Source organism: Helianthus annuus, chromosome 11, assembly GCF_002127325.2.
Source record: "Helianthus annuus cultivar XRQ/B chromosome 11, HanXRQr2.0-SUNRISE, whole genome shotgun sequence".
Taxonomy (NCBI): Eukaryota; Viridiplantae; Streptophyta; class Magnoliopsida; order Asterales; family Asteraceae; genus Helianthus; species Helianthus annuus.
The window spans coordinates 20,092,641-20,115,967 of NC_035443.2; the positions used below are offsets into that span (position 1 = coordinate 20,092,641).

Here is a 23,327-nt window from a genome sequence, read left to right on the forward strand (position 1 = left end):
ACAATCACATGTCCAAACAATTAAGTGATAAAATATCACATATATCTGGAAGTCAAGTTCGTCTCTCTGTTGTACGAAAGTACTGACCTATTCACGGACTTGCTCCTGTACCCTCATGCATATGAAAATCAAGTTCCTCATCAATAAGTGATTCTATCACATAGGGCTTGTTTTCAAATCTCAATAAGTGAGTTTCTCACATCATATACGGTCAAACAGATGATAATCGGTATACTCACCGGTAAGATGAACCCTCGTGCATACCTTGATACGGGAATGTGTCGTGATGTGGATGAACACCGGTCGGTAAGTATAAATCATACCTTAACGTATCCCCTCGCCATGATTACATCTGATAAGTTGAGCTTATGTGGACAACAATACCGATAATCGTTATAGGATGCTTATCTTAATGTGAACTAATTGAACAACAAGAGCGTTTTGGCGTGACCGTACACTGATATGATTCTCTTACCCTCGAAACTCACAAAAAGAATGTCTGTAAATATTTATTTAATGCTTTCAGTTTCTGCATCTTTGTATATATATTTATTTACTGCTTCTTGTCTTTACATTTGAAATATTCAAAAATTCCAAAAAGATTTTAGGTGTGTTTTAATATGAACTTTATAAAATCCAAAAAGATTTTTCTTCTATCTTATTTTCGATTGTACGATGTTGGATCTCGAGTCTTCGTTGCCTGAAACCTGATTGAAAACCAAATTGACTAAATCTTCATAAACGGACAAAACTTGCAAGTTTTGAAAGTTAAAAACTAAAATTGATAAATTTGTTAATCTTTCAAACTGTCGGACGGAAGTTGATTGAATAATGGTCACATGTGTGTCATTTGTTTATGTTAACTATATTCCAAGCAGTTGTTCTCATTACGCGTTTAGATTTCTTGCATGTGCAGATGCTAAAGGCAAGGAGAACATGTTCGATGATAAGCTTCGGAATAAAGACACTACGTGAAGGCACTCAAATGATAAAGATGATCGAGTTGCTGCTGACCAATCATCAACACCACAAGGATCTCAAGTATTGAAGACCAAAAGATTCACGAGCATAACTCAAGGGAGAGCTTATGTTAAGGGGGAGTTTGTTAACACACTTCCTACATGAAAAAGGGAGTTTGTTGATACACTTTCTACTTACGACACGTGAAGACTTTGAAGATCCTCCGACATAGAAGACATGGAAGACGAATCTCACGAGTAACGTCCAAGGGGGAGTTTGTTGATACATATTTTGTGGACGCAACTCGGTTCGACGCGACTCGACGTGATTCGATTTAAGTCACGACATTCCTCCGTGGTGCACAACAACACTTGTTTAAGTGACTTGGGCATTGGGCCGAATCACAAGTCATCGAGCATGAAACCAAGTAGACGAAACAAACAGCTTGGGCCAAAGCCCAAGTCGACGAAACATGTATAATGTCGATGAAACATGTCTGTTTCGTCGACCTTGATTGAGTTTCGTCGACTGCCCTTCCTTTTCATCGAGTCAATGTGTTTCGCCGAGTCCTGCTTCTGTTTTGCCGTACCTAATCCTATATAAACAAGACTCAAGACAGAAACAAGTAAGAGAGGACACAAGTGTGAGAACCAGAGAGAACCGAGAGTTTAGTTGTATTTCTTATGATATATTATACGATTGTTAAACGGTATATGTGTCTTGTATCTCGTGTTTCCTGATATCTATCTCGGTTTGCTATCTCGGTTGGATTCCGCACAACCGGGTTGGTTGGTACACAAGGATTAGGCGACTAGATCCTCCCCTAGCTGGACCTACACAGTATGCTAAGGATATTATTGCACGGGCCTCTATGACAGAGTGTAAGCCATGTACCACTCCCGTTGACTTGTCTTCCAAGCTGAGTGCCACTGATGGCCCTCTATTTGCAGACCCCACATTATATCGCAGCTTGGCTGGTGCTTTACAGTACTTGACCTTCACCAGGCATGATCTCTCTTATGCTGTTCAACAAGTTTGTTTATTCATGCATGAGCCACGGGACTCGCACTTTGCCTTCATGAAGCACATCATTCGGTATATTCAGGGGACCGTTGACTATGGTATTCGTATTATTAAATTCTCCTCCCATTCGCTGGTTGCTTATTCAGATGCGGATTGGGGTGGTTGCCCCGATTCACGTCGTTCTACCTCAGGCTATTGTGTCTTCCTTGGTGACAACCTCCTATCGTGGTCGTCTAAACGACAGCCTACAGTATCCAGGTCAAGTGCTGAAGCAGAATATCACGGGGTAGCAAATGCTGTGGTAGAGGTTACTTGGATTTGTAATCTGTTATTCGAGCTGCATACGCCATTGAAACATGCTTCAGTTGTCTATTGCGACAATGATTCTGCCATTTACTTGTCCAATAACCCGGTCCAACATTAGCGTACTAAACACATTGAGATTGATATTCATTTTGTCCAAGATAAACTGCGTGTGGGTGACATTCTGGTTTTACACGTGCCTTTGGCTTTCCAATATGCTGATATTTTTACCAAGAGTTTGTTGCGGCAGCTCTTCCAGTCTTTTCGGTCCAGCTTGAGCGTCTGTCCACCGCCCGCTCAAACTGCGGGGGTGTCTTAGCGATAATTATTATATATTATTATATGTTTTGTAATATCTTTATTATTGGTGTAGATTTGGTAGATATCTCCTGTATTTATAGATGATTGTATTTTCCCCTATATAAGGGTGTTTCTTTTATTCAATAAAGATCATCGAAAGTTTATATCATTGCAGTCTTTCAACCTGGTCAAAGCGGGATCGGTTCTCTTTGCATCGGGTAAAGTGAACCTTTGGGAAGGAGAAAGGATTCAGGAGGTTTGCGGGTCTGATGATCTTGAGCTTACTCTTGGAAATTCAAAAAACTAGGCATGTCGTAACTCGTAACCAGTTTTCTTATAAAATTTGTTATTAAACATGCATGCATCTACATTTTGCTTGTGACAGGTAAATTGCAACCTGGAGGTCTCATGATGGTTGGAGGATGGATCAATGCAAGTTTGTGAAATTGGTATTCTTTGTTGAGTCATGTTTCCTCAAATCACACTATTATAATCCATGCATGTATAAACAAGTTAAGCCAGGAAATAGGTTACCAATATGAGTTTAGGTCAAAATAAATCGTTTTAAATAAATATCGTATTAGGTATGTTTGAAACGGGCCCTGGCAATGAGTTTGCCTTCAAATGTGTCGACCTAGAAAGAAAAAAAACACTATCAAAATTGGTCACCTGCTGGCAGTGGTGGTAATGAATACATTAGTGAGTCATAATTGCTTTTGTAATTCATAATCAAGTAAAACATCTACCACACTTTGTAAAATTATTTGCGTAACAAAGGAGCATATATTTTACATAAATACATACCAATCATTCATCTATGTCTATAAACCATTTATTACAAATGAACAAAAAACATTATAAACCTTACCAATTGATTCAAATATCACATCATAATGATCGAGAATAAAAATCGGGAAGAAGCTTCTTTTCTGAAGAATAACTTTCCTGGCTCTCATCCATGTAAGTTGACGAATTTACCCAAGGAGGCCCTAGACTGTCGGCTGAGATAGTGGTTGCTTGTGTTTGACTGTCATGTGATATCAAATCAAAGGCTTTGAACCTCATGTCTGGGTCCCCTGGACTTCGTTTGACGACCATTGGGGGCTGAACCGGCATTTTACCTTCCAACATTTTGACCACGGATGACATGGGTGGCCTTAGGGTGGGAGATGCATTTGTGCATAGAAGAGCCAGGTAAAGCATCCTCATTGCCTCTTCTTTTGAGTATTTTCCTAGACTAGGATCCACTAACTCCAAGAGATTACCTTGCTCTTGCAGCACATATGCCTTTGCAAACGAAAATGATAATCATTAGCTCTTGTTTTTATCTCAAATCGGATAGACATGGTGAAATGAAATCAACCCACGTAATCTTAATCTCCTAAGTTGTTTCTATATGAAGATTTAGATTGTTATTAACCTAACAAAATTGTTATTTTTAACAATAGCTAACACTTCAAATATTTATAAAAGGGTTAATTGTGGTTGTGGTAAAGAACAATAGTGTCCTAAAATGACTCATTTGAACATGTTACCCAACCCACATGAAACAAAATACGGTTTGAAAGATTAAATTTACCCAGTCGAGGAGGTAGACAAACTCTTCCTTTGGCCTGTAATTTGTATTGCTTTTCCCGCTGACAATCTCTAACGCAACCACTCCGAAGCTATAAACATCCGCTTTATCCGTCAAGTACCCTCTCATTGCATATTCTGGAGCCATATACCCTCTACAAATATGCACCAATAAATATCTCCGCATTTGTATAATTCTACCAAATCATGTAACATGCAAAAAAACAACAAAAAATAGAATGTGAAACTCACATTGTTCCGGCGATTCGTGTGCTGATATGAGTATTCTCTTCTTCATCCAATTTTGCTAAACCAAAATCTGATATTTTAGCATTAAGATCCTTGTCAAGAAGCACATTGGTGGCTTTTATATCTCTATGAACTATTTTTAATCTCGATTCCTCGTGGAGATAAGCTAAGCCCCGTGCTATTCCCACACATATCTTCTTTCTTGTGGGCCAGTCCAAATTAAGTTTCTGGTCCTCACGACCTATATAAAATATCATATTGTAACTTGAGTGGTTTTTTATAATAAAAAAAACATGTATATATACAGGAATATCAGAATACTACTGAAGTATTTACCGAAAAGGGCGCGTGCAAGGCTATTATTTTCCAAGTATTCATATACCAGTAATAATTCTTTTCCTTCAATGCAACATCCAAAAAGTTTCACAAGATTTGGATGTTGTAAAGCGGATATCATGCCTATTTCAGTGACAAATTCACGGTTGCCCTGTTTCGATCTGGAGGATAATTGCTTAACAGCAATCTCAGAACCATCTGTGAGTACACCCTGAAAATAAACGAAAAAACTTTGATATAATCATTTAAATATACAAGCAAATAAAAAAACCATGTGGAGTTGTATTTTTTTCACCTTGTAAACTGGTCCAAAGCCTCCTTCACCAATCTTATTAGCAGAATCAAAGTTATGAGTTGCACTTTTGATTTGTCGTAAACTAAAATAACCCGTTTGTAATTCAAGTGCGCGAAGCTCTGTGAATAAGATAACGGTTTTAGCTTGAGGGGTAACAGCAATTTCAGAAACTATATTAGAGCTAGAGGTGACTGACAACAACAACCCGAATGAGCCGATTTGGGCTCTATATTGCAGAAAGAAAAAAGGTTAAAAAGAGGTAACGGGTCAAACGGGCTAAAAGTCGCCCATAGTCTAATTTTATTCCACACATCCTCCGATACTATTTTATTCATAGGTGTAGATTATTATTTTAATAATATTGTTTTTACATAATTTACACGTTAGTTATTTATTAAAAGAAATGGACAAAATAGTGGTTACGGGTAAATCAAACCTGACCCGGCCCGATTTAACCTAAACCCATGTGACATACACTATCTTTTTGTATTGTTCTTACCTTTATCTTCTTTATCTCCACCTAAATAACCTTTCTTCCAAAGTATGGCTAACACTAGCACAACAAATGCGCATGAACCGATCACAATTCCAGCTATAGCTCCACCAGAGAGTCCTGATCCTGTACTGACGTCAAAGTCTGCAAAAGGCGAATAAGTAGGTTACACTTGCTCTTAAAGTAAGAATACAAAATAAAAGCAAATAAACTAATAATAACTTGAAAGGTAATAAAAATCCCATGTGACATGATCAGTAAATTGAAAGATTGCACTAACTTGGTGTTATTGCGATAGCGGATAGAAGAGGCCCGTATACGCCTCTATCTGGAATAGCAGTAGTCCCCTTCCCTGCCCAGTACAAGTGGATCTCCAGGGTCGTTCCATTAACCATAACATTATCGAAATCTATGAAAGTACCAATGCCAACGCCGTTCGCTCTTTCCACTATGTTGAAGTTTTTCCTTTGTAGAACTCCCTATGTGAAAAGCCAAATTATATTCGTAATTAATCTCCAATGAAAGGTGGTAATTTTATTCCATTTGCTTCAACCTGATTTCACTTACTTGGATGGATATATCAAAAAAGCGTCTTCCAAGACTACTAAAAGTCGTGTCATTAGTAAAACTTATTTCAGCAAAGTGAAGCCTCACTTTATAACTCCCCTGCCGCAAACACAGTGCATAGTACCTTAGTGAAGTTGGAGAAAAACGAGCGGTGAGATATATATCACCACCTGTCCCATTTGAGTCAGGGGATTTAAATGGAGCTTTCTCTTTGCCCATGAAAACACCATTCGTGCTGTAAGCCCATCTCTTATCCGGATTATAGTTAAAGTAAGATTGTTCGTCATTTGAATCTTGTAAATATTCGTTACCATCAACGACTATACTAGGTCCACCACAATTAATGTATAATGAATGAACTGCAATGTATTGCATTTGTGGTTATGTTAGTGATGAATATAACAAAAAATGGAGGTGAAAATTGCAAACCATTGTTTTTTATTCTAGATTTATCAAAACAAGAAATGTCGCTAGAAACCCAATGGTCAAAAGTTATCAAAAAGGTTTAGAGAACTATTGTAATAATACAATCTGTTATTTTTTTCATAATAATACAATCTGTGATTCATATATAACACATTAACTATTTACAAAAAAAAGGTTGCCTAACCCACCCGTTGTTGCCCAGAATCTTCTTAATGAACAATGAAAATCACAATGAACAAATAAACATAAACTAATCTTGATTACAAATCTTGAATGTATATACAAGTGAATTGAGAGTGTGTAAGTTACAAATGAATCTAACTATCCCTATTTATAGTTTCCTACGGGTACGAGTGAATAGACGCGTCTCTTCGTGAAAAGTCATGTCTCTTGGATGTGTGGTTGCGATTGAATCATGAAAAGGTATGTCTTTTGATCTTGTGGTTGATAATGATTCTCGAAGAGGTATGTCAATTCTGTCCACTCGTTCCAACCGTCGCGTCCCTTTGTTCTTTTGTCTTGCACCGATTCGAAATGGTGTGTGTGTAGAGACACACCCATTCGGTTATTGAGGGTAGTTTCAAACTTCCATCTTGTCAACTTTGGTCCTTCAACTTTGTAACCGCCACTTACTAATAAATCTAAACTATCTATCTAACTATTAACTAATTACATAATAAACCCTAATACTTATATAGGATGTGAAGAGATTATGTTTTCATTCACCCCCCTAATCTCGAACATCCTTAAGTTGCACCTTGATCTTTCTCCATATCTTGCTTGCCATCCTGCACTTCTCCATTTTTTTATCATGAGCATGTTGTAGTAGATCGCTGCAGTCTTCTTTGATTGCCATTAGGAGAGTTGGTTCATCGTCTTCCTGCACCAGATTTGTTTCTTCTTCTCTTTGATTTGATTCAGGACAATCTGAGGCATAATGACCAAACTTTTGGCAATTGTAGCATTTAATCTTGCTTAAATCCTTCCCGAACTTCCTTTGGTTGCTTCTACTCTTGTAAGCATCATGTGATGAATCTTCATTATCATCTTCTTCTTGTTGTTTGAACTTTCCATCACGCCATTTGCCTTGTGATGAACTGAACCTTCCTTGTCCATTGTTCCCAAAACGCCTTCCACGACCATAGTTCTTGTCACGTCGCGTATACATAAGTCTCTCTTGATTATATACCGGGTTTTCATCCACCAAACCGGTCCTTTCTTCATAGGCTTTCAACCTTCCAATTGTCTCGTCTAGCGTCGTTGTTTCTAAATCAGCGAATTGTTCAATGGTTGCAACAATTTGAACGAACCTTTTTGGTACAGAACTCAGAAGTTTTCGTACTAAAGTTGGTTGATCAAAAGTTGATCCAAGACCACTTGCCCTCGTGACAATGCTATTTAGTCTTGCAGTGAACGAATCGATAGTGTCTTCCTCCTTCATTTTTAACATCTCAAACTCTGTTTTGAGCGTTTGAAGACGTGCCTTTTGCACTCGATCTGCACCGACGTGCCTAGTCTTTAATGCATCCCAAATTTCTTTTGCACTCTTGCAACTTGCAACTTGTATTATCATATCTTCCGGTAGTGCTTGAAATAAATAAGCGGTCGCCATCATATCCTTCTTTTCATCCGCTTGCGTATTTTCTTTTGGTTCTATCATTTCCCATAAACCGTTTGCCCTCAAAATGGTTTTTATACGGATTGCCCATACCGTATAATTTGTAGACTTTAAAATAGGACATTGAAACTGGGAGAACGAACTACCCTCTCTAATTACTACCGCGTTTGACGGAGAGGCTCCTCCTGAATCCGCCATAATTTCTTTTCCAACAATTTTCACTTTCTAAACTTTGGTTTTCTCCTAAAACCGAAGTCTATGATTCCAAAAAATTTACACTAACTTTCGAATGTGGAATCAAACTAATTTCTAACCCTTATATAAATTCCAGAAAAATAGAATGTAGAACCTGGAATTTGCGAACCGACCGACTTCTCTTATCGTGATTCTCCGCACGGTTTTCTGACTTTTCTTAACAACCCTCTTGGCTGCGTTTTTTTTTTTTTTGCTTGATTTGCGACTCTCTAAATACAAACCAAAAATCAGCCCCAAACCCGCTTGATTTGCGACTAAACTTCTCAACCGAACACCCTCTTGATGCTTTGATATCACAAAACTTCTCAGATTTTGTGTCTTAAACAACCCAAACTTCTCAGATTTGCGATTGCTTCTTCAAACCGGAATACAAACTTCTCAGATTTGCTTCCGTCTTCTTAACCCGAATCGTAGCCTCTTGCCGTGATTTGAATTAACAAAAAAAAAATCTCAGAATCCAAACACCCTCAGTGATGATCGGATCAAAATCGAACACCCTCCTGATGACCGATTAACGAACGAACAACAATCGTACCCGCTTGATGCGATTGATGTTAAAACTTAACAAAGAACAACCCAATCAACGCCTCCTGCGTGATCAGAATTGTCAGGGAATTCAACCACCCGCCTGATGATTATCTTCCCGAAACGAATTTGAGCCCTAGGCTCTGATACCACTGTTGCCCAGAATCTTCTTAATGAACAATGAAAATCACAATGAACAAATAAACATAAACTAATCTTGATTACAAATCTTGAATGTATATACAAGTGAATTGAGAGTGTGTAAGTTACAAATGAATCTAACTATCCCTATTTATAGTTTCCTACGGGTACGAGTGAATAGACGCGTCTCTTCGTGAAAAGTCATGTCTCTTGGATGTGTGGTTGCGATTGAATCATGAAAAGGTATGTCTTTTGATCTTGTGGTTGATAATGATTCTCGAAGAGGTATGTCAATTCTGTCCACTCGTTCCAACCGTCGCGTCCCTTTGTTCTTTTGTCTTGCACCGATTCGAAATGGTGTGTGTGTAGAGACACACCCATTCGGTTATTGAGGGTAGTTTCAAACTTCCATCTTGTCAACTTTGGTCCTTCAACTTTGTAACCGCCACTTACTAATAAATCTAAACTATCTATCTAACTATTAACTAATTACATAATAAACCCTAATACTTATATAGGATGTGAAGAGATTATGTTTTCACCCGTTTTGCCACCTCCAAAGAAAGAAAAGAAGAGAAAGGAAAGGTTTATTTAATCTTACGGTTGGGTTTACTGCTGCAAGTAAGTTGGTCTTTCAAACACCAATCATATCTATAAGTTTAAATCAAGTTAGGTCACATCATAATATATAATACAAAAGCGTGTGTGTATAGGTGGTGATGGGACATACTCGTTGCTTGTGGCCGAAGGTGAAAGGGCTGAAACTAAATTCCTGTGGTAAAGGTACCCGATGAATCAGTGATAAGCGAAAATACAAAGTAATGTTTGTATATCTAGCATATAATTGGTTACAAAACTTACAAACTAGATGAGTAACAGTTCTTTTGTTGAGACTGGTTAAAGTTGTTGTAAGACAAGTCGCTACAATATAAAAAAAGTGATATGAATCATAAGTCTCTACATTACTGTCACACAGACTGAAAACATATAACATAATTATAAATTTATAATGATTAAGAGGAATCACTAACATCTTTTGTTTGCTCGAAAATACCCAAGCAGGTATCTCTCCAGATAGCGAGTTGTTATTTAAAAACCTACATCCATGGAGTCATACACAACATTTTATCTCAAATTATGAAACAAAGTCAAAATAAATAGGAAATTTAGGTGTAATATTTTTCTAATTAGTTGCATACAAAAAATTAAATCGTAGTGTAAGAAACGATTTCGGTATTGGACCGCTCAGATTGTTGAAGCTCAGGTCTCTGCAAAATGAAATATTTTGGATAAATTTATAGATATTTAACACGTATTTAGATATCTAACCAAAAAAAAAAAAGAAAGAAAATACTAACATAAGCTTGAGATCGCTCGGCTCTCCTATGTCTTCAGGTATTGAGCCATTAAGTAAACAGTTTCTCAGGATCCTGCAGAAAAATTATGTTAATTAACTCATTAATTCATTATTTTGTCTTGCATTCAATCAATTAACTCACAATCTAGTCATCTGTGTCATAGCTTGCAGATTCGGAAAACTTGAACTTGATGTTCCAGCCAAATCGGTTATCCTCCTGACAAATGTAAGGAATATATAAAAACTCAAACATAAAATAAAAAAAAATAATGAGAAAACAAAATGGAGGCTTAATAATGTGCTCACAATTCCTTCAACTTTGTCAATAGAGATATTGAAGAGGGAATTGGTCCCTCCATTGATGTTCCTTGCAAATCACTGCACCATAAGTTATATATGATTAATATTTTAGAAGTTGGACTATTTAACAACCGAAAGCAAAATAAGACTCACAGTCTCATGAGGTTTGTCCAGTTTCCGATAAAATCAGGAATTCTCCCGGATAATGAACTGCCGTCTATCCTACTGCAAGAAAAATACAAAAGCTTCAAAATTTTGATAAATGTTTATTGAATCACTAATTCACATTTTTGGTTAAATGAAACGAAAATGACTTACAACTCTTCTAAATTGGTCAGGTTGCCATATGACTCAGGTATGGTTCCTGTAAAGTTATTTGCAGAAGCAAGGCTGCAAGAAAAACGGTAAGTAAATTATTATATCATTGAGCCAAATATAAATTATACTTGGAACATGGTCAAGTAATCATACAATCTTCTCAAGCGGGGCAAACGGCCAAGACTTTGAGGAAGTGGCCCTTCAAGCAAATTGTTTTCTAAGACTCTGTTGTATAGATCAAAAATGTAAATAAGCAATCAAAGGTCAAAATTGTATATAGTGTTGCCATGTAAGGATCTTCACTTACAGCTCCTCAAGTGTAGAAATATCACCAATTTCTTCAGGTATAGACCCACTGATTCGGTTCCCTATGAGATTCCTGTGGATAATAGAGTATCAAGAGGCCATTCTCAGAGTTTGAGTAAAGAAGGGAAATATTGAAGCAAATAAATGGTATAGTAACTCTTACAAAATGCTAACGCGAAGCTGACTGAAACGAGTCGGAATAGTGCCATTTATATAGTTGCGAGATAGATCACTGTGTAGTAAACAACACAAAACGTGTATTCGTATAAGATAAAATGAGTATTTACCATATACACAATACGGTTTATTAGCGAAGTGAGTATATTGTTTACTACTTCCAGCATAATGAAAGTTTGATGATCCACTTACATTTCTGTCAGATTAGTGAGATTAGCAAACTCTTCAGGTAGAACTCCTGCCAAATTGAGTCCTCTTAGTTGGCTGCAATTTAACAACACGTGTGGAAATATATCCAAAACACCGATTAGCGCTAAAGTGGACTTTGAGCCTTCCAATAATAGACATGAAACAATATATAACTGACATGGATAATATTTTATGGAAAAATAAATTAGCAAACAAAGTACATCTGATGTTCAAATGATAACATATAAATAAAGATATGTAGATTCATACATTCTTGATATGTGGCAAACAGTGGCGGTACAGTTGCAAGTTACATTGCTGCCAAAGTCCACAAGCTGTTCCTCCTCATCAAAGGTAACTGTGTTATTAAGCCCAAAACCTCTGCTGCATGAATCACTAGCAACATTCCAATTGCTATATTGTAGTTTTGAGGCTATCAACTTCATAGCTTCAACTGTTACAAACAGAAAAAGAAATATATATGAATTGGAATAAAAAGATATAGTAATAGTAATTCTTATACCAATCCCGAAAAAAAAGTCCACGATAATATCTATATAAAAGTCAGTGTTTAGGTTATATTTTTATAAAAAAAACAGTGTTTATTACATTTTTTTATAAATTACTAATATGATTTTTTTTGTCTAAAGGGGGCGATTGAAATTTCCAAGTAGTACGGGTGAAAAATTCCATCGGTCGAGCTTTTATCGAAAATTAAAACTAAAAAATATTTTTTCAAAGGGTGTGGTCGTCCACCTACAAATGTGAGTAGGGGTCCGCCTCTGCAAGATATAACCCTTGAATGTAAAGAAGAAGTTAAGGTGATATAATATCTCATTGAAATATGTAATTATGATGTTTGGAGAAAGTGTTAAACCGGACCTCACGTGTCAGGGACCAAGAACAAACACTACACGTGAGGATTCAAGAGAGTAAAAGAAATATATAAAAAAAATTGCATTTTGCATGGCTGACCAAAACAACACATCCATTCAGCCTTAAATGCCAGCAGCCAAGTGGCTAAAATCAACGAAATATGGTCAAACTTATGGAAAAAACACACGCTCCACAGCGCCGTTCCTACACTTTTGGAGACCCTAAATGAACTATGAAGTGGGGGCCCTAATTTTGTCGATAAACTAGAAATTACCCTTTCTTTTTTTGTCTAGTGATACTCGATAGCCTAGAAATTAAAAGAAGGTTATGATGGAAGGTGGGAACAATGATTGCGGTTGTATTAGGGGCTTTGGGCCGCTAAATGTTGATGATTAAATCGATGGTTGTTGTGTTGTAATAGTTGGAAATCAAGGCGAAATTGGTTTTGAAACTTAGACTTTTTTGCTAAACAATATTTATTTGGGCATCTTCAATGAGAAACCAGTTTAGTTTTGAAATAAATGTATTTATTTGGGCCTAATACATATACTATATAAAAACTTTCAAAAAACTTGGAGGCCCTTATTTTTTTTTTTGCCCTAGGCGCGTGCCTAGGTTGCCAAGCCTATAGAGTCGGCCCTGACGCTCCATAATTCTACACCACAAAAGCTTGGATTTAAAAGTTTAAGTTAATTATTCGAAAGTGGAGACGCAGGTTTGATTCCCGTTTGTGTCATTTTTTATGGACATCTAGGTGAAGAGACGAATCTAGACTTTAATCTCTGGTTTGAACCTGACGGGAGGGAAGGGTTTACGGATTCCATCCGGTTCCGCATATAGGGGGTACAGTCTCACGGCGGTCGAGGAGTCGACCTTAAACATATCCCCGAGCATGATGGGTTTACACGTGACTTTTTTGCCGTTAAAGTCAAGAAATTCAATTTAAAGAAAAGAAAACATCGTTCACTTTCATCAATATATTTAGAAATTTACAAAAAAATAGACAATGTTAACCATGACTTTTCAAAATAGACATGCTTTTTAACTTTCGAAAGTGTTTAGACCGATCGAAAATCCACACCTATCTCTCAGTTGTACTTTTTGGCACAAATTCAAGTTTAATGAAGAAATATCTTCAAGCTTTTGTCACACTTGATTATTTTTTGAACTTGATCAATGATTAAACATTATTTGTTTATCGAAGCATTTTTTAGTAGTAGAAAGAAACAAATCAATAATCAAAACTTCTGTAACTTTCTGGAGTATCATGTTCCCTATCTTATTATACATTTAACTGATACTAGTAATCAAATAGCTAGTATAATTGATTAATTTCCGTATTGTTGTATTCTGGTTTAAAAAAATCTGGGTGAAGGGACGAATATGTGCTTTAATCCCGGGTTTGAACCTGACGGGAGGGAACGGTTTACGGATTCCTTCCGGTTCCCGCACATAGGGGGTACGGTCTCACGGCGGTCGAGGAGTCAAACCATATCCCCAAGCATGATGGGTTTAAAAATATCGGTTATGTGACCACTGACTTTACTAACCGATATTTTTAAACCCATCGAAATTTGATCTTGTGCACTTAAATAAACATTGTACAAGTAGCTCCAAAAATATCGGTTATGTGACAACTGACTTCCAAAGTTTAAAAAATCACATAGGCTTCATCATCACTAATAAAAAAAAAAAAAAAAAAAAAACGAGAAAAAACGAGAAAAAACAATAAAATCAAATTGATAAGCAATCTACCTTCTTCAGCAGGTAAAAGTTGCGCAACGGATCTAATATCACTGAGACTAATCAATACAAACAAAACAAGCACCAACAACTTGAATTCCGGCATCGTCCATCGAGACGACTCCATAATGCGACTTCCGTTCGTCAAATTAAAGCTTCTATCGTATGCGTTTCAGTGTGCTTGTGTTTGATATAATTGTTTGAACCGTCTGGGCCAATAGACGCGGATTGCAGTTGAGTTTGTTAGTTACAGAAAGAGGGAATAAATAATGTATGATATTTCCTACGAGTCGGCGAACACGTTCATTTAAGCTTCTACCGTGTACACTATTTCCTACGGCCCCCACATAAACGACTCTTTCTGAACGTTGATTTTTCAACCAAATTAGTAATTAGAGTCTTATTGTAATTTTTTTAATTAAAAAAAGAGTGTGCCTATTGCCACACTAAAGTGTCTATTGGCACACCAAACCCTAGCAAAACCGTAGCAAAATCAGGGTTTATCTACGCTGCGTATTGGTCAATACGCAGCGTATAGGGTTAACCCAATACGCTGCGTATTGACCAATACGCAGCGTAGATGAACCATAGATCTCAGTGCCTGATAACCAATCATTGCACAGAAAACAAGGTGTTTATACGCTGCGTATTGGTCAATACGCAGCGTATATAAAACTGATGCACATTTGGGGTCATTTTGGTTGGTTTGAAGTGTCAAATTTTTGCCAGGTTTCTATACGCTGCGTATTGACCAATACGCAGCGTATAAAAACTTGGTAATAATTTGACACTTCAAACCTGGAAACATTTGTGTCAATTTCTGAAACTTGAGGGATCATTTTTGTAAATCCTGGAAACCTCAGGGACCATTTTTGTAAATTTATCAAACCTCAGGGACCATTTTTGTAAATTTATCAAACCTCAGGGACCATTTTTGTAAATTTTGTCAAACTTCAGGGACCATTTTTGTAAATTCATGAAACTTCAGGGACCATTTTATAAAAATTGAAACTCCAGGGACCAAAGTGTAAATATATATAAAATCTGTATAAAAGGGGGTCTTCTTTAAAGAACCGGCCCTTTGCATGGATCGAACTCGTGACCTATCGTTTAGAACCGTAACGCCTTAACCAGTTTATCCTCCGTCTCGGAGCTGTTAGAATATGAAACTTAACTGTTATATGTAGTATTATCTTATATGCTGCATATTGACCTATACGCAGCGTATATGGACACTTTGTATACGATGCGTATAAGCCAATACGCAGCCTGTATGTAACCTTATATACGCTGCGTATAGGTCAATACGCAGCGTATATAGCCTTCTGAACTTTAAATGCACACAGAACCTGTTATATTCCAGAGACGCTCGTTAGGCCCGTACGCGCCTTACGGACGACGTCGACTAAATAATAAAAAAAATATTATTTAGTCGACGTCGTCCGTAAGGCGCGTACGGGCCTAACGAGCGTCGAAACTAAGCCCGTCGTTAAAATATTTTATTAACGACGGGCTTAGTTTCGACGCTCGTTAGGCCCGTACGCGCCTTACGGACGACGTCGTCGACTAAATAATAAAAAAAATATTATTATTTAGTCAATACGCAGCGTATTGTGGTAACCCTATATGCTGCGTATTGGTCAATACGCAGCGTATGTAAACCCTAAGTGTGCAGATAGGCAAACTCGTTGTGCAGATAGTCAGAGCCTAAAAAAAATATTAAAAAATGAACTCTCAGACATGGTTGCTTCCTTGTACTTGGAAAATTAGTTTTGTTTTTCAATTTTGATTTGCGCTCACCATTTCAAAAGCTAGTATTGTGCTACGTTTTCATCCAGTTGTGTCTTTAGTATTTTAAAAAATATATGTTATTAATTTGTCTTTATTTTACTAACATCTCTATCTAGATCTGCTACTAAATATTATGACTAAATTTTTGTACACTTATAGTGTTGTATATTTAGTGACAGACCCGTCGCTAAAGTTGCAACACAATATGCCCACGACCGGATTTCTGTCACAAATACGACCCTTCTCAAATTCCCAATTTTTGTCACAAATTTGTCGGCGACCAGAGACTAACGGCGTTAGCATTCTGTTAGTCAGAGTTCATAGAATGTCAATATGTGAAAAGAAGTGACCGCTAGTGGGAACTTTTGAAGTTGGGATCGTTGCCGGCCAATGATCAATAGTTGTGATTCCTTTCTTTTATTATACAACCATGATTTTATTATCAATCAGGCTTTCTTTCTTTCTTTTTTTAGTTGCCATAGGTGAATATGCTTATTAACACACATAATTTTGCAAATGCGAGGAGTGTCAAAACTAGTATTAATTACCGGCCGGCAATATTTGGTTATAATGATTTATAGCAGGTCTTACGGATTCATTTGGTTGCATAAGTTGTAACTGTTGTATTTTATAAAGATGGTAGTATTTGATATTATATTATATAGGTAATTAATTTGAACAATTGTATTATTTTATACAAGTTTTTTATTCTAAATTTCTAGAAACTGGGGGAATATTCAAATATAGAAAGAAACACGTCTTACAACTTACAAACAGCACACCTTCGAATCTTCGATGACATTTCCCTAATGGGCCAGCATGCAACCAACAATAGTTAAAACACTGTTAAACTAGCTATCTAAGTACGGAATCAAACGACCAAATACTAAATAATTTAAGCAAACAGTGCAACTGGAATTTATTAGTAAACAGGAAATGCTGAAAGTTCAAAAGATTTTTCCTTTTCTAATTAATTCCGTAACTATTTAGCGATGGATTGGCAAAAATATCTATAGCAAAGTGTTCAATTGCAAGCAAAATCAGTTGCTAAGTTGGTAGCTGAATCAAACGCAAACTCGTTTGGTCTCAAACTGCTATGTTGAAAAAGATATTAGTCAGCTTTCCAGTCTGTTGACAGGGGTCCGTTACTGGGCTCCCTGTCTAGGCAAGTCTCACTGGACTTCTGTAAGGGACCAAATTATACTTTTAATGGGTTGCAAAGGCAAAAGGCGGGAAACCTTCAAAGGTTATCTCTTCTGCATACTCATTAATGAGAAAGAGAATATAACGGTCGGAGAAGTACAAGATGTGTAATTTCTTCGTAAATGCTGATGGTCTCCTCTCCGGCAAAAGAGTGGCACGCAATTCTCGTAGTCCGAGATATGGGCTGGCACATGGGAATCCGTTGGATTCATGAGAAGGAGCTCAGTGACTGATATGACATTTTGGTTATATAAGATGATCCCATGATCATCCATGGTAAGCATTCAATTCTCTTAGCATTAACTCACACACAACACATTTACTTCGGACATTCTCCGAGTCATATTTAATACGTCCAACCCTAATTCACACCTGGATATTCCGGCGACTCTCACTCATTTGAATAAGCTTCACATTTTTGGAAAGTTTTCTTATTCTCACGCTGGAGCTTGGTCACAGATCCCCCCTCTGGGCCCTCCGTGACGAGGCTAACGGTGTTTTGTTTTGTAGGCCAGCAGGAAAATCCATCGAAGTGTTGACGAATCTTGTAGACATCAAACCGGAGTCAGGGGATTCGACATTGGCGCCATCCGTACGACATTTATCAACAGAGATATCCAAGCAAGAACCTATACACTGTGAAGGGTTTTTCCTTCAAAAATGACACACAAAATGATGGCTCCACCACCTCCCAACTCCAAGGTTTCAGAGATAACTCAGGCCACTTATGGACCAGTGACCGTTGAAGACATCACCGATGGATTTGAAGCCATCGACGGCTCAGGACCGTCATCCAAAAAGAGTGATACCACACCAGAGTTTGTGTCCAAACACAATGATGAGCTACGAAAGTAGCTGGAAGATTTGGAGAAGATGGAAAGGCTAGAATTCCTGTGGTCAAGACTCATCTTTGACACACCGCAAAATGAAGGTAACACCACTCTCCACGATGGGAGTGTTAACCCAAACCCGTTGGCAACCTTCAAGGCAGTATTCAAGAAGATGACCCCCGAGGAGAAGGTTGTGATAATGAAGGGGAAAGAAGATGACAAAGGAGACGGTAAGGACGGCGAAAGCAAGGGTGATAGTGTGTTAGACAAGCCATATCTGCCTAAGTACCTAGTAGAGGTCTCGAAATTCACTAGAAGGATGGGCGAGGCTCCTTTCCTCCAAAACTCAACCCTCCAGTTAATCTGGATAGGTATGATGGGACCAAAGTCCGAGAGGACCATCCCCATGCCTTTAGAGGAGCTGGTCAAGTGGGCAGGTGGTCCATGTCCACCTGGTGCCACATGTTCATACAGACGCTGACCGAATGAGCTTGCCTCTAGTTTGATAGTCTCCTTGTAGGGAGCATTGACAGCTACGAAGACTCAAGGGGGAAGTTCCTTAGGAACTTCAATCAGCAAAGAAAGCTGGTAAAGAACCCCCAACGAGATCATGCACATCCACCAAAAGGATAATGAACGGGTGGATCAATACATGGAACGGTTTATCAAGGAAAGCATGAATATAAAGGGGGTTCCCGGGGTAATGAAGATAAGCAACTTCATCAATGGTCTGAAGCATACTTCATCAATGGTCTGAAGTATACCCAGTTGTGTGAGAAGTTGGGATATGAGTTCTCCGAGACATTTGATGACCTCATGGACAAAGTCAGAGCCTTTGTCAGGGGAAAGGATACAAGTAGCAAGGCCAAGGAACTAGACGCTGCTCCCCGAAGGACCAATCCTACCCTAGACCCTAGGAAAAAGGTAATCTTTATCCTAAAAGACCTCCTTATGATAAAGTGCAACATGACATGTCTAGATCCACCTATTCCTCCTACAAATCCCGAGGAAGAGCACTAGCTCCTTATTGTGAAAACTTCACTCCCCTAACCAAAACGCCAATTGAGATATTGGCAACTGAGAGGGTCAAAAACTCTTTCCCTAGACCCCCTTCCTTTAAACCAGGGTTGAAGTCCTACCCAAATGAATAATTTGAATTCCATAAGGGATTTGGTCATAAAATGGATAGTTGCATGTACTTTAAAAGGGAGATTGAGTTAGTAGTTAAAATCGGGAAGTTATCTCATTTGATAAAAAGAAGTAAATGAGGGAAGGGACAGGAAGGGAAAGGAAACTAAGGTTTAAGAACCTAAACGAGTGTACATGGATATGATTAGGAGAAGGGAGGAATATGGTTCAACTCGAAGTGTTAAAGAAAGGGTGCTAGGACCCCCAAATTTTATGAAAGCTCCCATACTTATGCCCCACCTGGAGGAGCACGAAATCAAGAGGCTCCCCTTCAACATTTTAGCCAAGATAGCAGGTCATAGAGTTGCCCGAATACATGTGGACGGGGGAAGTGGGGTATAGGTGATATATGAACACGGTTTCCTTAAGTTTGACAGGGACATACGGGACAGACTGGAGGAGGACTTCATACCCATGGTAGGCTTTAACAATAACATCTCACACCTTTTAGGAAAGATAAGGCTCCCATTCATGGTAGGAGTGGGTGACAACGTACGAACTATAGAGTTGGTGTTCACTGTGGTCAGGGCTCCCTCAAAGTATAATGCAATTTTGGGAAGACCGGGAATTAGAGACCTTCAAGCACAGTCTTCGACCACTCATGGAGCTTTGGTTTTTAAAACTCTCAGCGGCCTTGCTTGGGTAAAATCCTCCTATGAGGTAGTATCGTCAGTTTCAGAAGGAGGAGTCGGAAAAAAGCCTCCGGATGAGGGGATAGAAGAATGGGTCCTTAATAAATGATTCCCGGAACAGGCTGTACGAGTGGGAAAACACCTGAGTGACAAATGCAAAAGCGCCCTCAAGGAGTTATTGCTCTTTAACATAGATGTCTTTGCATTCCAACACAAGGACATGTGCGGTATACCCCGAAGCTTGATGGAACACCGGCTCAACACCCACAGCTGGGTGAGACCCGTCAAGCAAAAGAAACGTAGTATGGGACCATACAAGAGAAGAGAAACTTTTGAAGAGACCAGGAAGTTCCCCAGGGCAGGCAGGTATTGTAAGGGAAGTTAGATACCCCACGTGGATTACCAACCCGGTTATGGTAAGCAAAAAAGATGGAGGATGAAGAAAGTGTGTAGATTACAAGGACATGAACAAGGCATGCCCTAAGTATTGTTATCCCCTCCCAGAAATTGATGTTCAGGTGGACTCATTAGCCCAGTATCCTTTGAAATGTTTCTTGGATGCATACAAAGTATACCACCAAATACAGATGTCCCTTGAAGACCAAGAAAAGACGACCTTTGTGACGGATGAAGGGACCTTCTGTTACACCAAAATGTCATTCGTGCACAAGAACGCGGTAGAAACTTACCAAAAAATTATGAACATATTATTCAAATATCAATGTGGGAGAAACCTGGAAGTATATGTGGATGACATCGTCATTAAAAGCCTCATAGAGTCTGCCATCTTAGACGATGTAGCAGAAACCATCAAAACCATGCAAGAGGTTAACATGAAACTAAACCAATGAAAGTGTTACTTCGGAGTGGAAGAAGGAAAGTTTCTAGGAGTAGTATTCATAAAAGGGGGGATCAGAGCAAATCTAAAGAAAACACAAGCAGTCGTGGAAATGGGGTCCCCCAGGTCCCGCAAGGATGTCCAGCAACTGAACGGAAGGCTGATAACACCTAATCGCTTCTTATCAAAGGGGATCGATGGAACTCTTCCCTTCATGAAGGTGCTAAAGGATTGCCTGCAAATAAGCTGGTTCCGTTAGAGGCCGGAGGCTGAAGCAGCCTTTCAAGAAATGAAGGAGCTCATGTGTAATTTGCCTACTTTGGCCACTCCCGTGCCTGGGGAAGATATTTTGTTGTACTTATCTGCGTCTAAGACAACCATTAGCGCCATCATGATGGTAGAAAGACTGGGAAAGCAAATACCAATATATTTCATTAGTATAACGCTCAAGGGACCGGAGAAGCGGTACCCACCCATGGAAAAACTAACGTTGTCGCTAATCTTTGCATCGAGAAAACTCAGAAGGTACTTCGAAGCCCACAAGGTAGTCTTGCTCACGGACCAACCGCTACAGAAGGTGCTAAGGAGGCCGGAACTCTCTGGTCGGCTCGTCAAATGGGAGGTGGAATTGGGATATCATGCCATTGAATACAAAACAAGAACATCCGTGAAGGGGCAAGTTTTGGCGGACTTTTTAGCAGAAGTTCCTAAGGAAGAGAAAAGAGAACTTCTCAAGTGAAAGGAACTAGAGGAACAAGAAATAAAGTAAGATTAAGACACAATATGGAAGTTCTACACCAACGGAGCTTCTAGCGAGAAGGGAAATGGGGCAGTCATCACCCTCATTAGTCCGGAAGGAATTGAATTAACCTACGCGATTAAGTTAGACTTTGAGAACACCAATAACACGACTGAATATGAAGCACTTCTCGATGGACTAAGGCAGGCAAAGAAAGTAAAAGCGAGGAACAATGAGGCCAACTCAAATTCACAATTAGTAGTCAAACAATACAATGGGGAATATGATGCCAAGGATGACACCATGGCCCAGTATATGACTCAGGTGAAGGAACTCGCCAAAACCTTCAACACCTTCAAGATGGAATACGTCCCTCAGGGAAAAAACAGAAAGGAAAATGTCCTTAGCAAATTGGCCTCTGTGGCTTTTGACCATCTGGCTAGGGAGGTGAAGGTGGAAGTCCTGCCCTCTCCCTCCATCTCATACAAGGAGGCATCGTACGTCGAAAAAACAGGGGAATCATGGATAACCCGTATTATTGAGTTCTTAAGTGAGGGGACTCCACCTGAGGATGAAGCATTGTCCAAGAAGATATGGGAAAAGGCCCTCCAATATGAAATCATCGATGGACCGCTTTTCCGGAGGTCATATCTAGGACCGTGCCTGAAGTGTGTGGACGAAGAAGAGGCAAAGTATGTAATCCAGGAAATACACGAGGGTATCCGTGGAATGTATTCAGGACCCAAGACAGTTGTAGCTAAGGCGATGAATGCATGGTTTTACTAGAACCACATGTACGACAGTGCCTTGGAAGAAATAAGGAAGTGCGACAACTATCAAGTCGATGCTCCTATGACCCACCGACATAAACACCCTATTGTTCCAGTCTCGACATCGTGGTTGTTCTAGAAATGGGCCATCGACATTATAAGGCCTTTTCCGGAAGGCCTAGGTGGGGTAAAGTTTGTGGTGGTTGCTATTGATTATTTCACGAAGTGGGTAGAAGGCAGACCTTTGGCAAAAATCACGGGCGGAGAGATGAAAAGGTTTGTCTTTGACAACATCATCTGCCAGTTTGGAATCCCTCTAGAGTTGGTCAGCGACAATGGGGTCCAGTTCGTGAGAAAGCCCTTCAAGCCCTGGTGCGAGCAAATGCAAATACAACAGCTCTTCGCATCTATCACTCATGCTCAAAGCATGGTGGAAAGGGCAAATCAAATCTTGATCAAAGGAATGAAAGGAAGACTAGGAAGAAAGCAGAAAGGCTGGCTAGAGGAACTGTCATTTGTCCTGTGGTCATATCGGACGACCCCCAAAACCTCCAACGGGGAGACACCTTTCAGCTTGACTTACGGAACTGAGGCAGTCATCCCCGTCGAGGTTGGTTATGTCACACCCCCAAAATCCACAATGCGGAGTATCACCGCATGGAGGCGTGACATGACCAGGATCAAGCCACCAATCATATTGAACGACGTAAATAGTAAATGAAATTCAACCAACAATATGAATGGTGTTCAAAACAAAAGTATAGTATCAATGTTTAGCGGAAGCATAAATGTAAAACCCAACAATAAGTAATAAGTTTGAAATGTCATAAACGTTTAACATGGCATCCACGATCCTTGTCCCACAACAACTGTGCCTCCCCGTGCAAGCTCCATGAGTACCTAACGACCTGCAAGGCATGTAACAAAAAGTCAACAACAAAGTTGAGCAAGTTCACAATTGGTTGTTTAGTTATAGTATTCGTTTCGTAATCATTTTTTCGTTC

General features: G+C 38.9%; 2 protein-coding genes across 2 annotated transcripts; one reads left to right on the forward strand and one right to left on the reverse strand.

Moving 5' to 3' along the window:
• Nucleotides 1–3,346: 3,346 nt before the first annotated feature.
• LOC110899313 (probable LRR receptor-like serine/threonine-protein kinase At1g53430) lies at nt 3,347–14,598 on the reverse strand. The gene is made up of 24 exons (XM_022146199.2): nt 14,345–14,598; nt 11,984–12,167; nt 11,717–11,788; nt 11,511–11,579; nt 11,349–11,420; nt 11,195–11,266; nt 11,042–11,113; nt 10,877–10,948; nt 10,730–10,801; nt 10,566–10,640; nt 10,425–10,496; nt 10,266–10,334; nt 10,098–10,163; nt 9,928–9,987; nt 9,797–9,838; nt 9,668–9,717; nt 6,102–6,460; nt 5,815–6,013; nt 5,541–5,678; nt 5,042–5,160; nt 4,747–4,957; nt 4,414–4,651; nt 4,166–4,316; nt 3,347–3,873 (listed from the first exon to the last, which is right to left on the reverse strand). Exons 1-24 carry the CDS (start codon nt 14,457–14,459, stop codon nt 3,475–3,477), a joined length of 3,048 nt encoding a protein of 1,015 aa, XP_022001891.1. The 5' UTR covers nt 14,460–14,598; the 3' UTR covers nt 3,347–3,474.
• Nucleotides 14,599–21,103: 6,505 nt separating this feature from the next.
• On the forward strand, nt 21,104–22,339 carry LOC110901694. Its single transcript, XM_022148497.1, has 2 exons — nt 21,104–21,493; nt 21,605–22,339. Exons 1-2 carry the CDS (start codon nt 21,104–21,106, stop codon nt 22,337–22,339), a joined length of 1,125 nt encoding a protein of 374 aa, XP_022004189.1.
• The last annotated feature ends 988 nt before the right edge of the window (nt 22,340–23,327 follow it).

Excerpts from the sequence above, each read along its gene's own strand:
- LOC110899313 (XM_022146199.2), bottom strand. The coding sequence starts at position 14,459 with ATGGAGTCGTCTCGATGGACGATGCCGGAATTCAAGTTGTTGGTGCTT. Across the intron at positions 10,641-10,729 it reads TTGACAAAGTTGAAGGAATT|GAGGATAACCGATTTGGCTG; the intron begins GTGAGCACATTA and ends TACATTTGTCAG. Across the intron at positions 6,461-9,667 it reads TTGCAGCAGTAAACCCAACC|TTCATTCATTATACATTAAT; the intron begins GTAAGATTAAAT and ends AATACATTGCAG.
- LOC110901694 (XM_022148497.1), top strand. The coding sequence starts at position 21,104 with ATGAAGGAGCTCATGTGTAATTTGCCTACTTTGGCCACTCCCGTGCCT. Across the intron at positions 21,494-21,604 it reads GAACATCCGTGAAGGGGCAA|TTCTACACCAACGGAGCTTC; the intron begins GTTTTGGCGGAC and ends ACAATATGGAAG.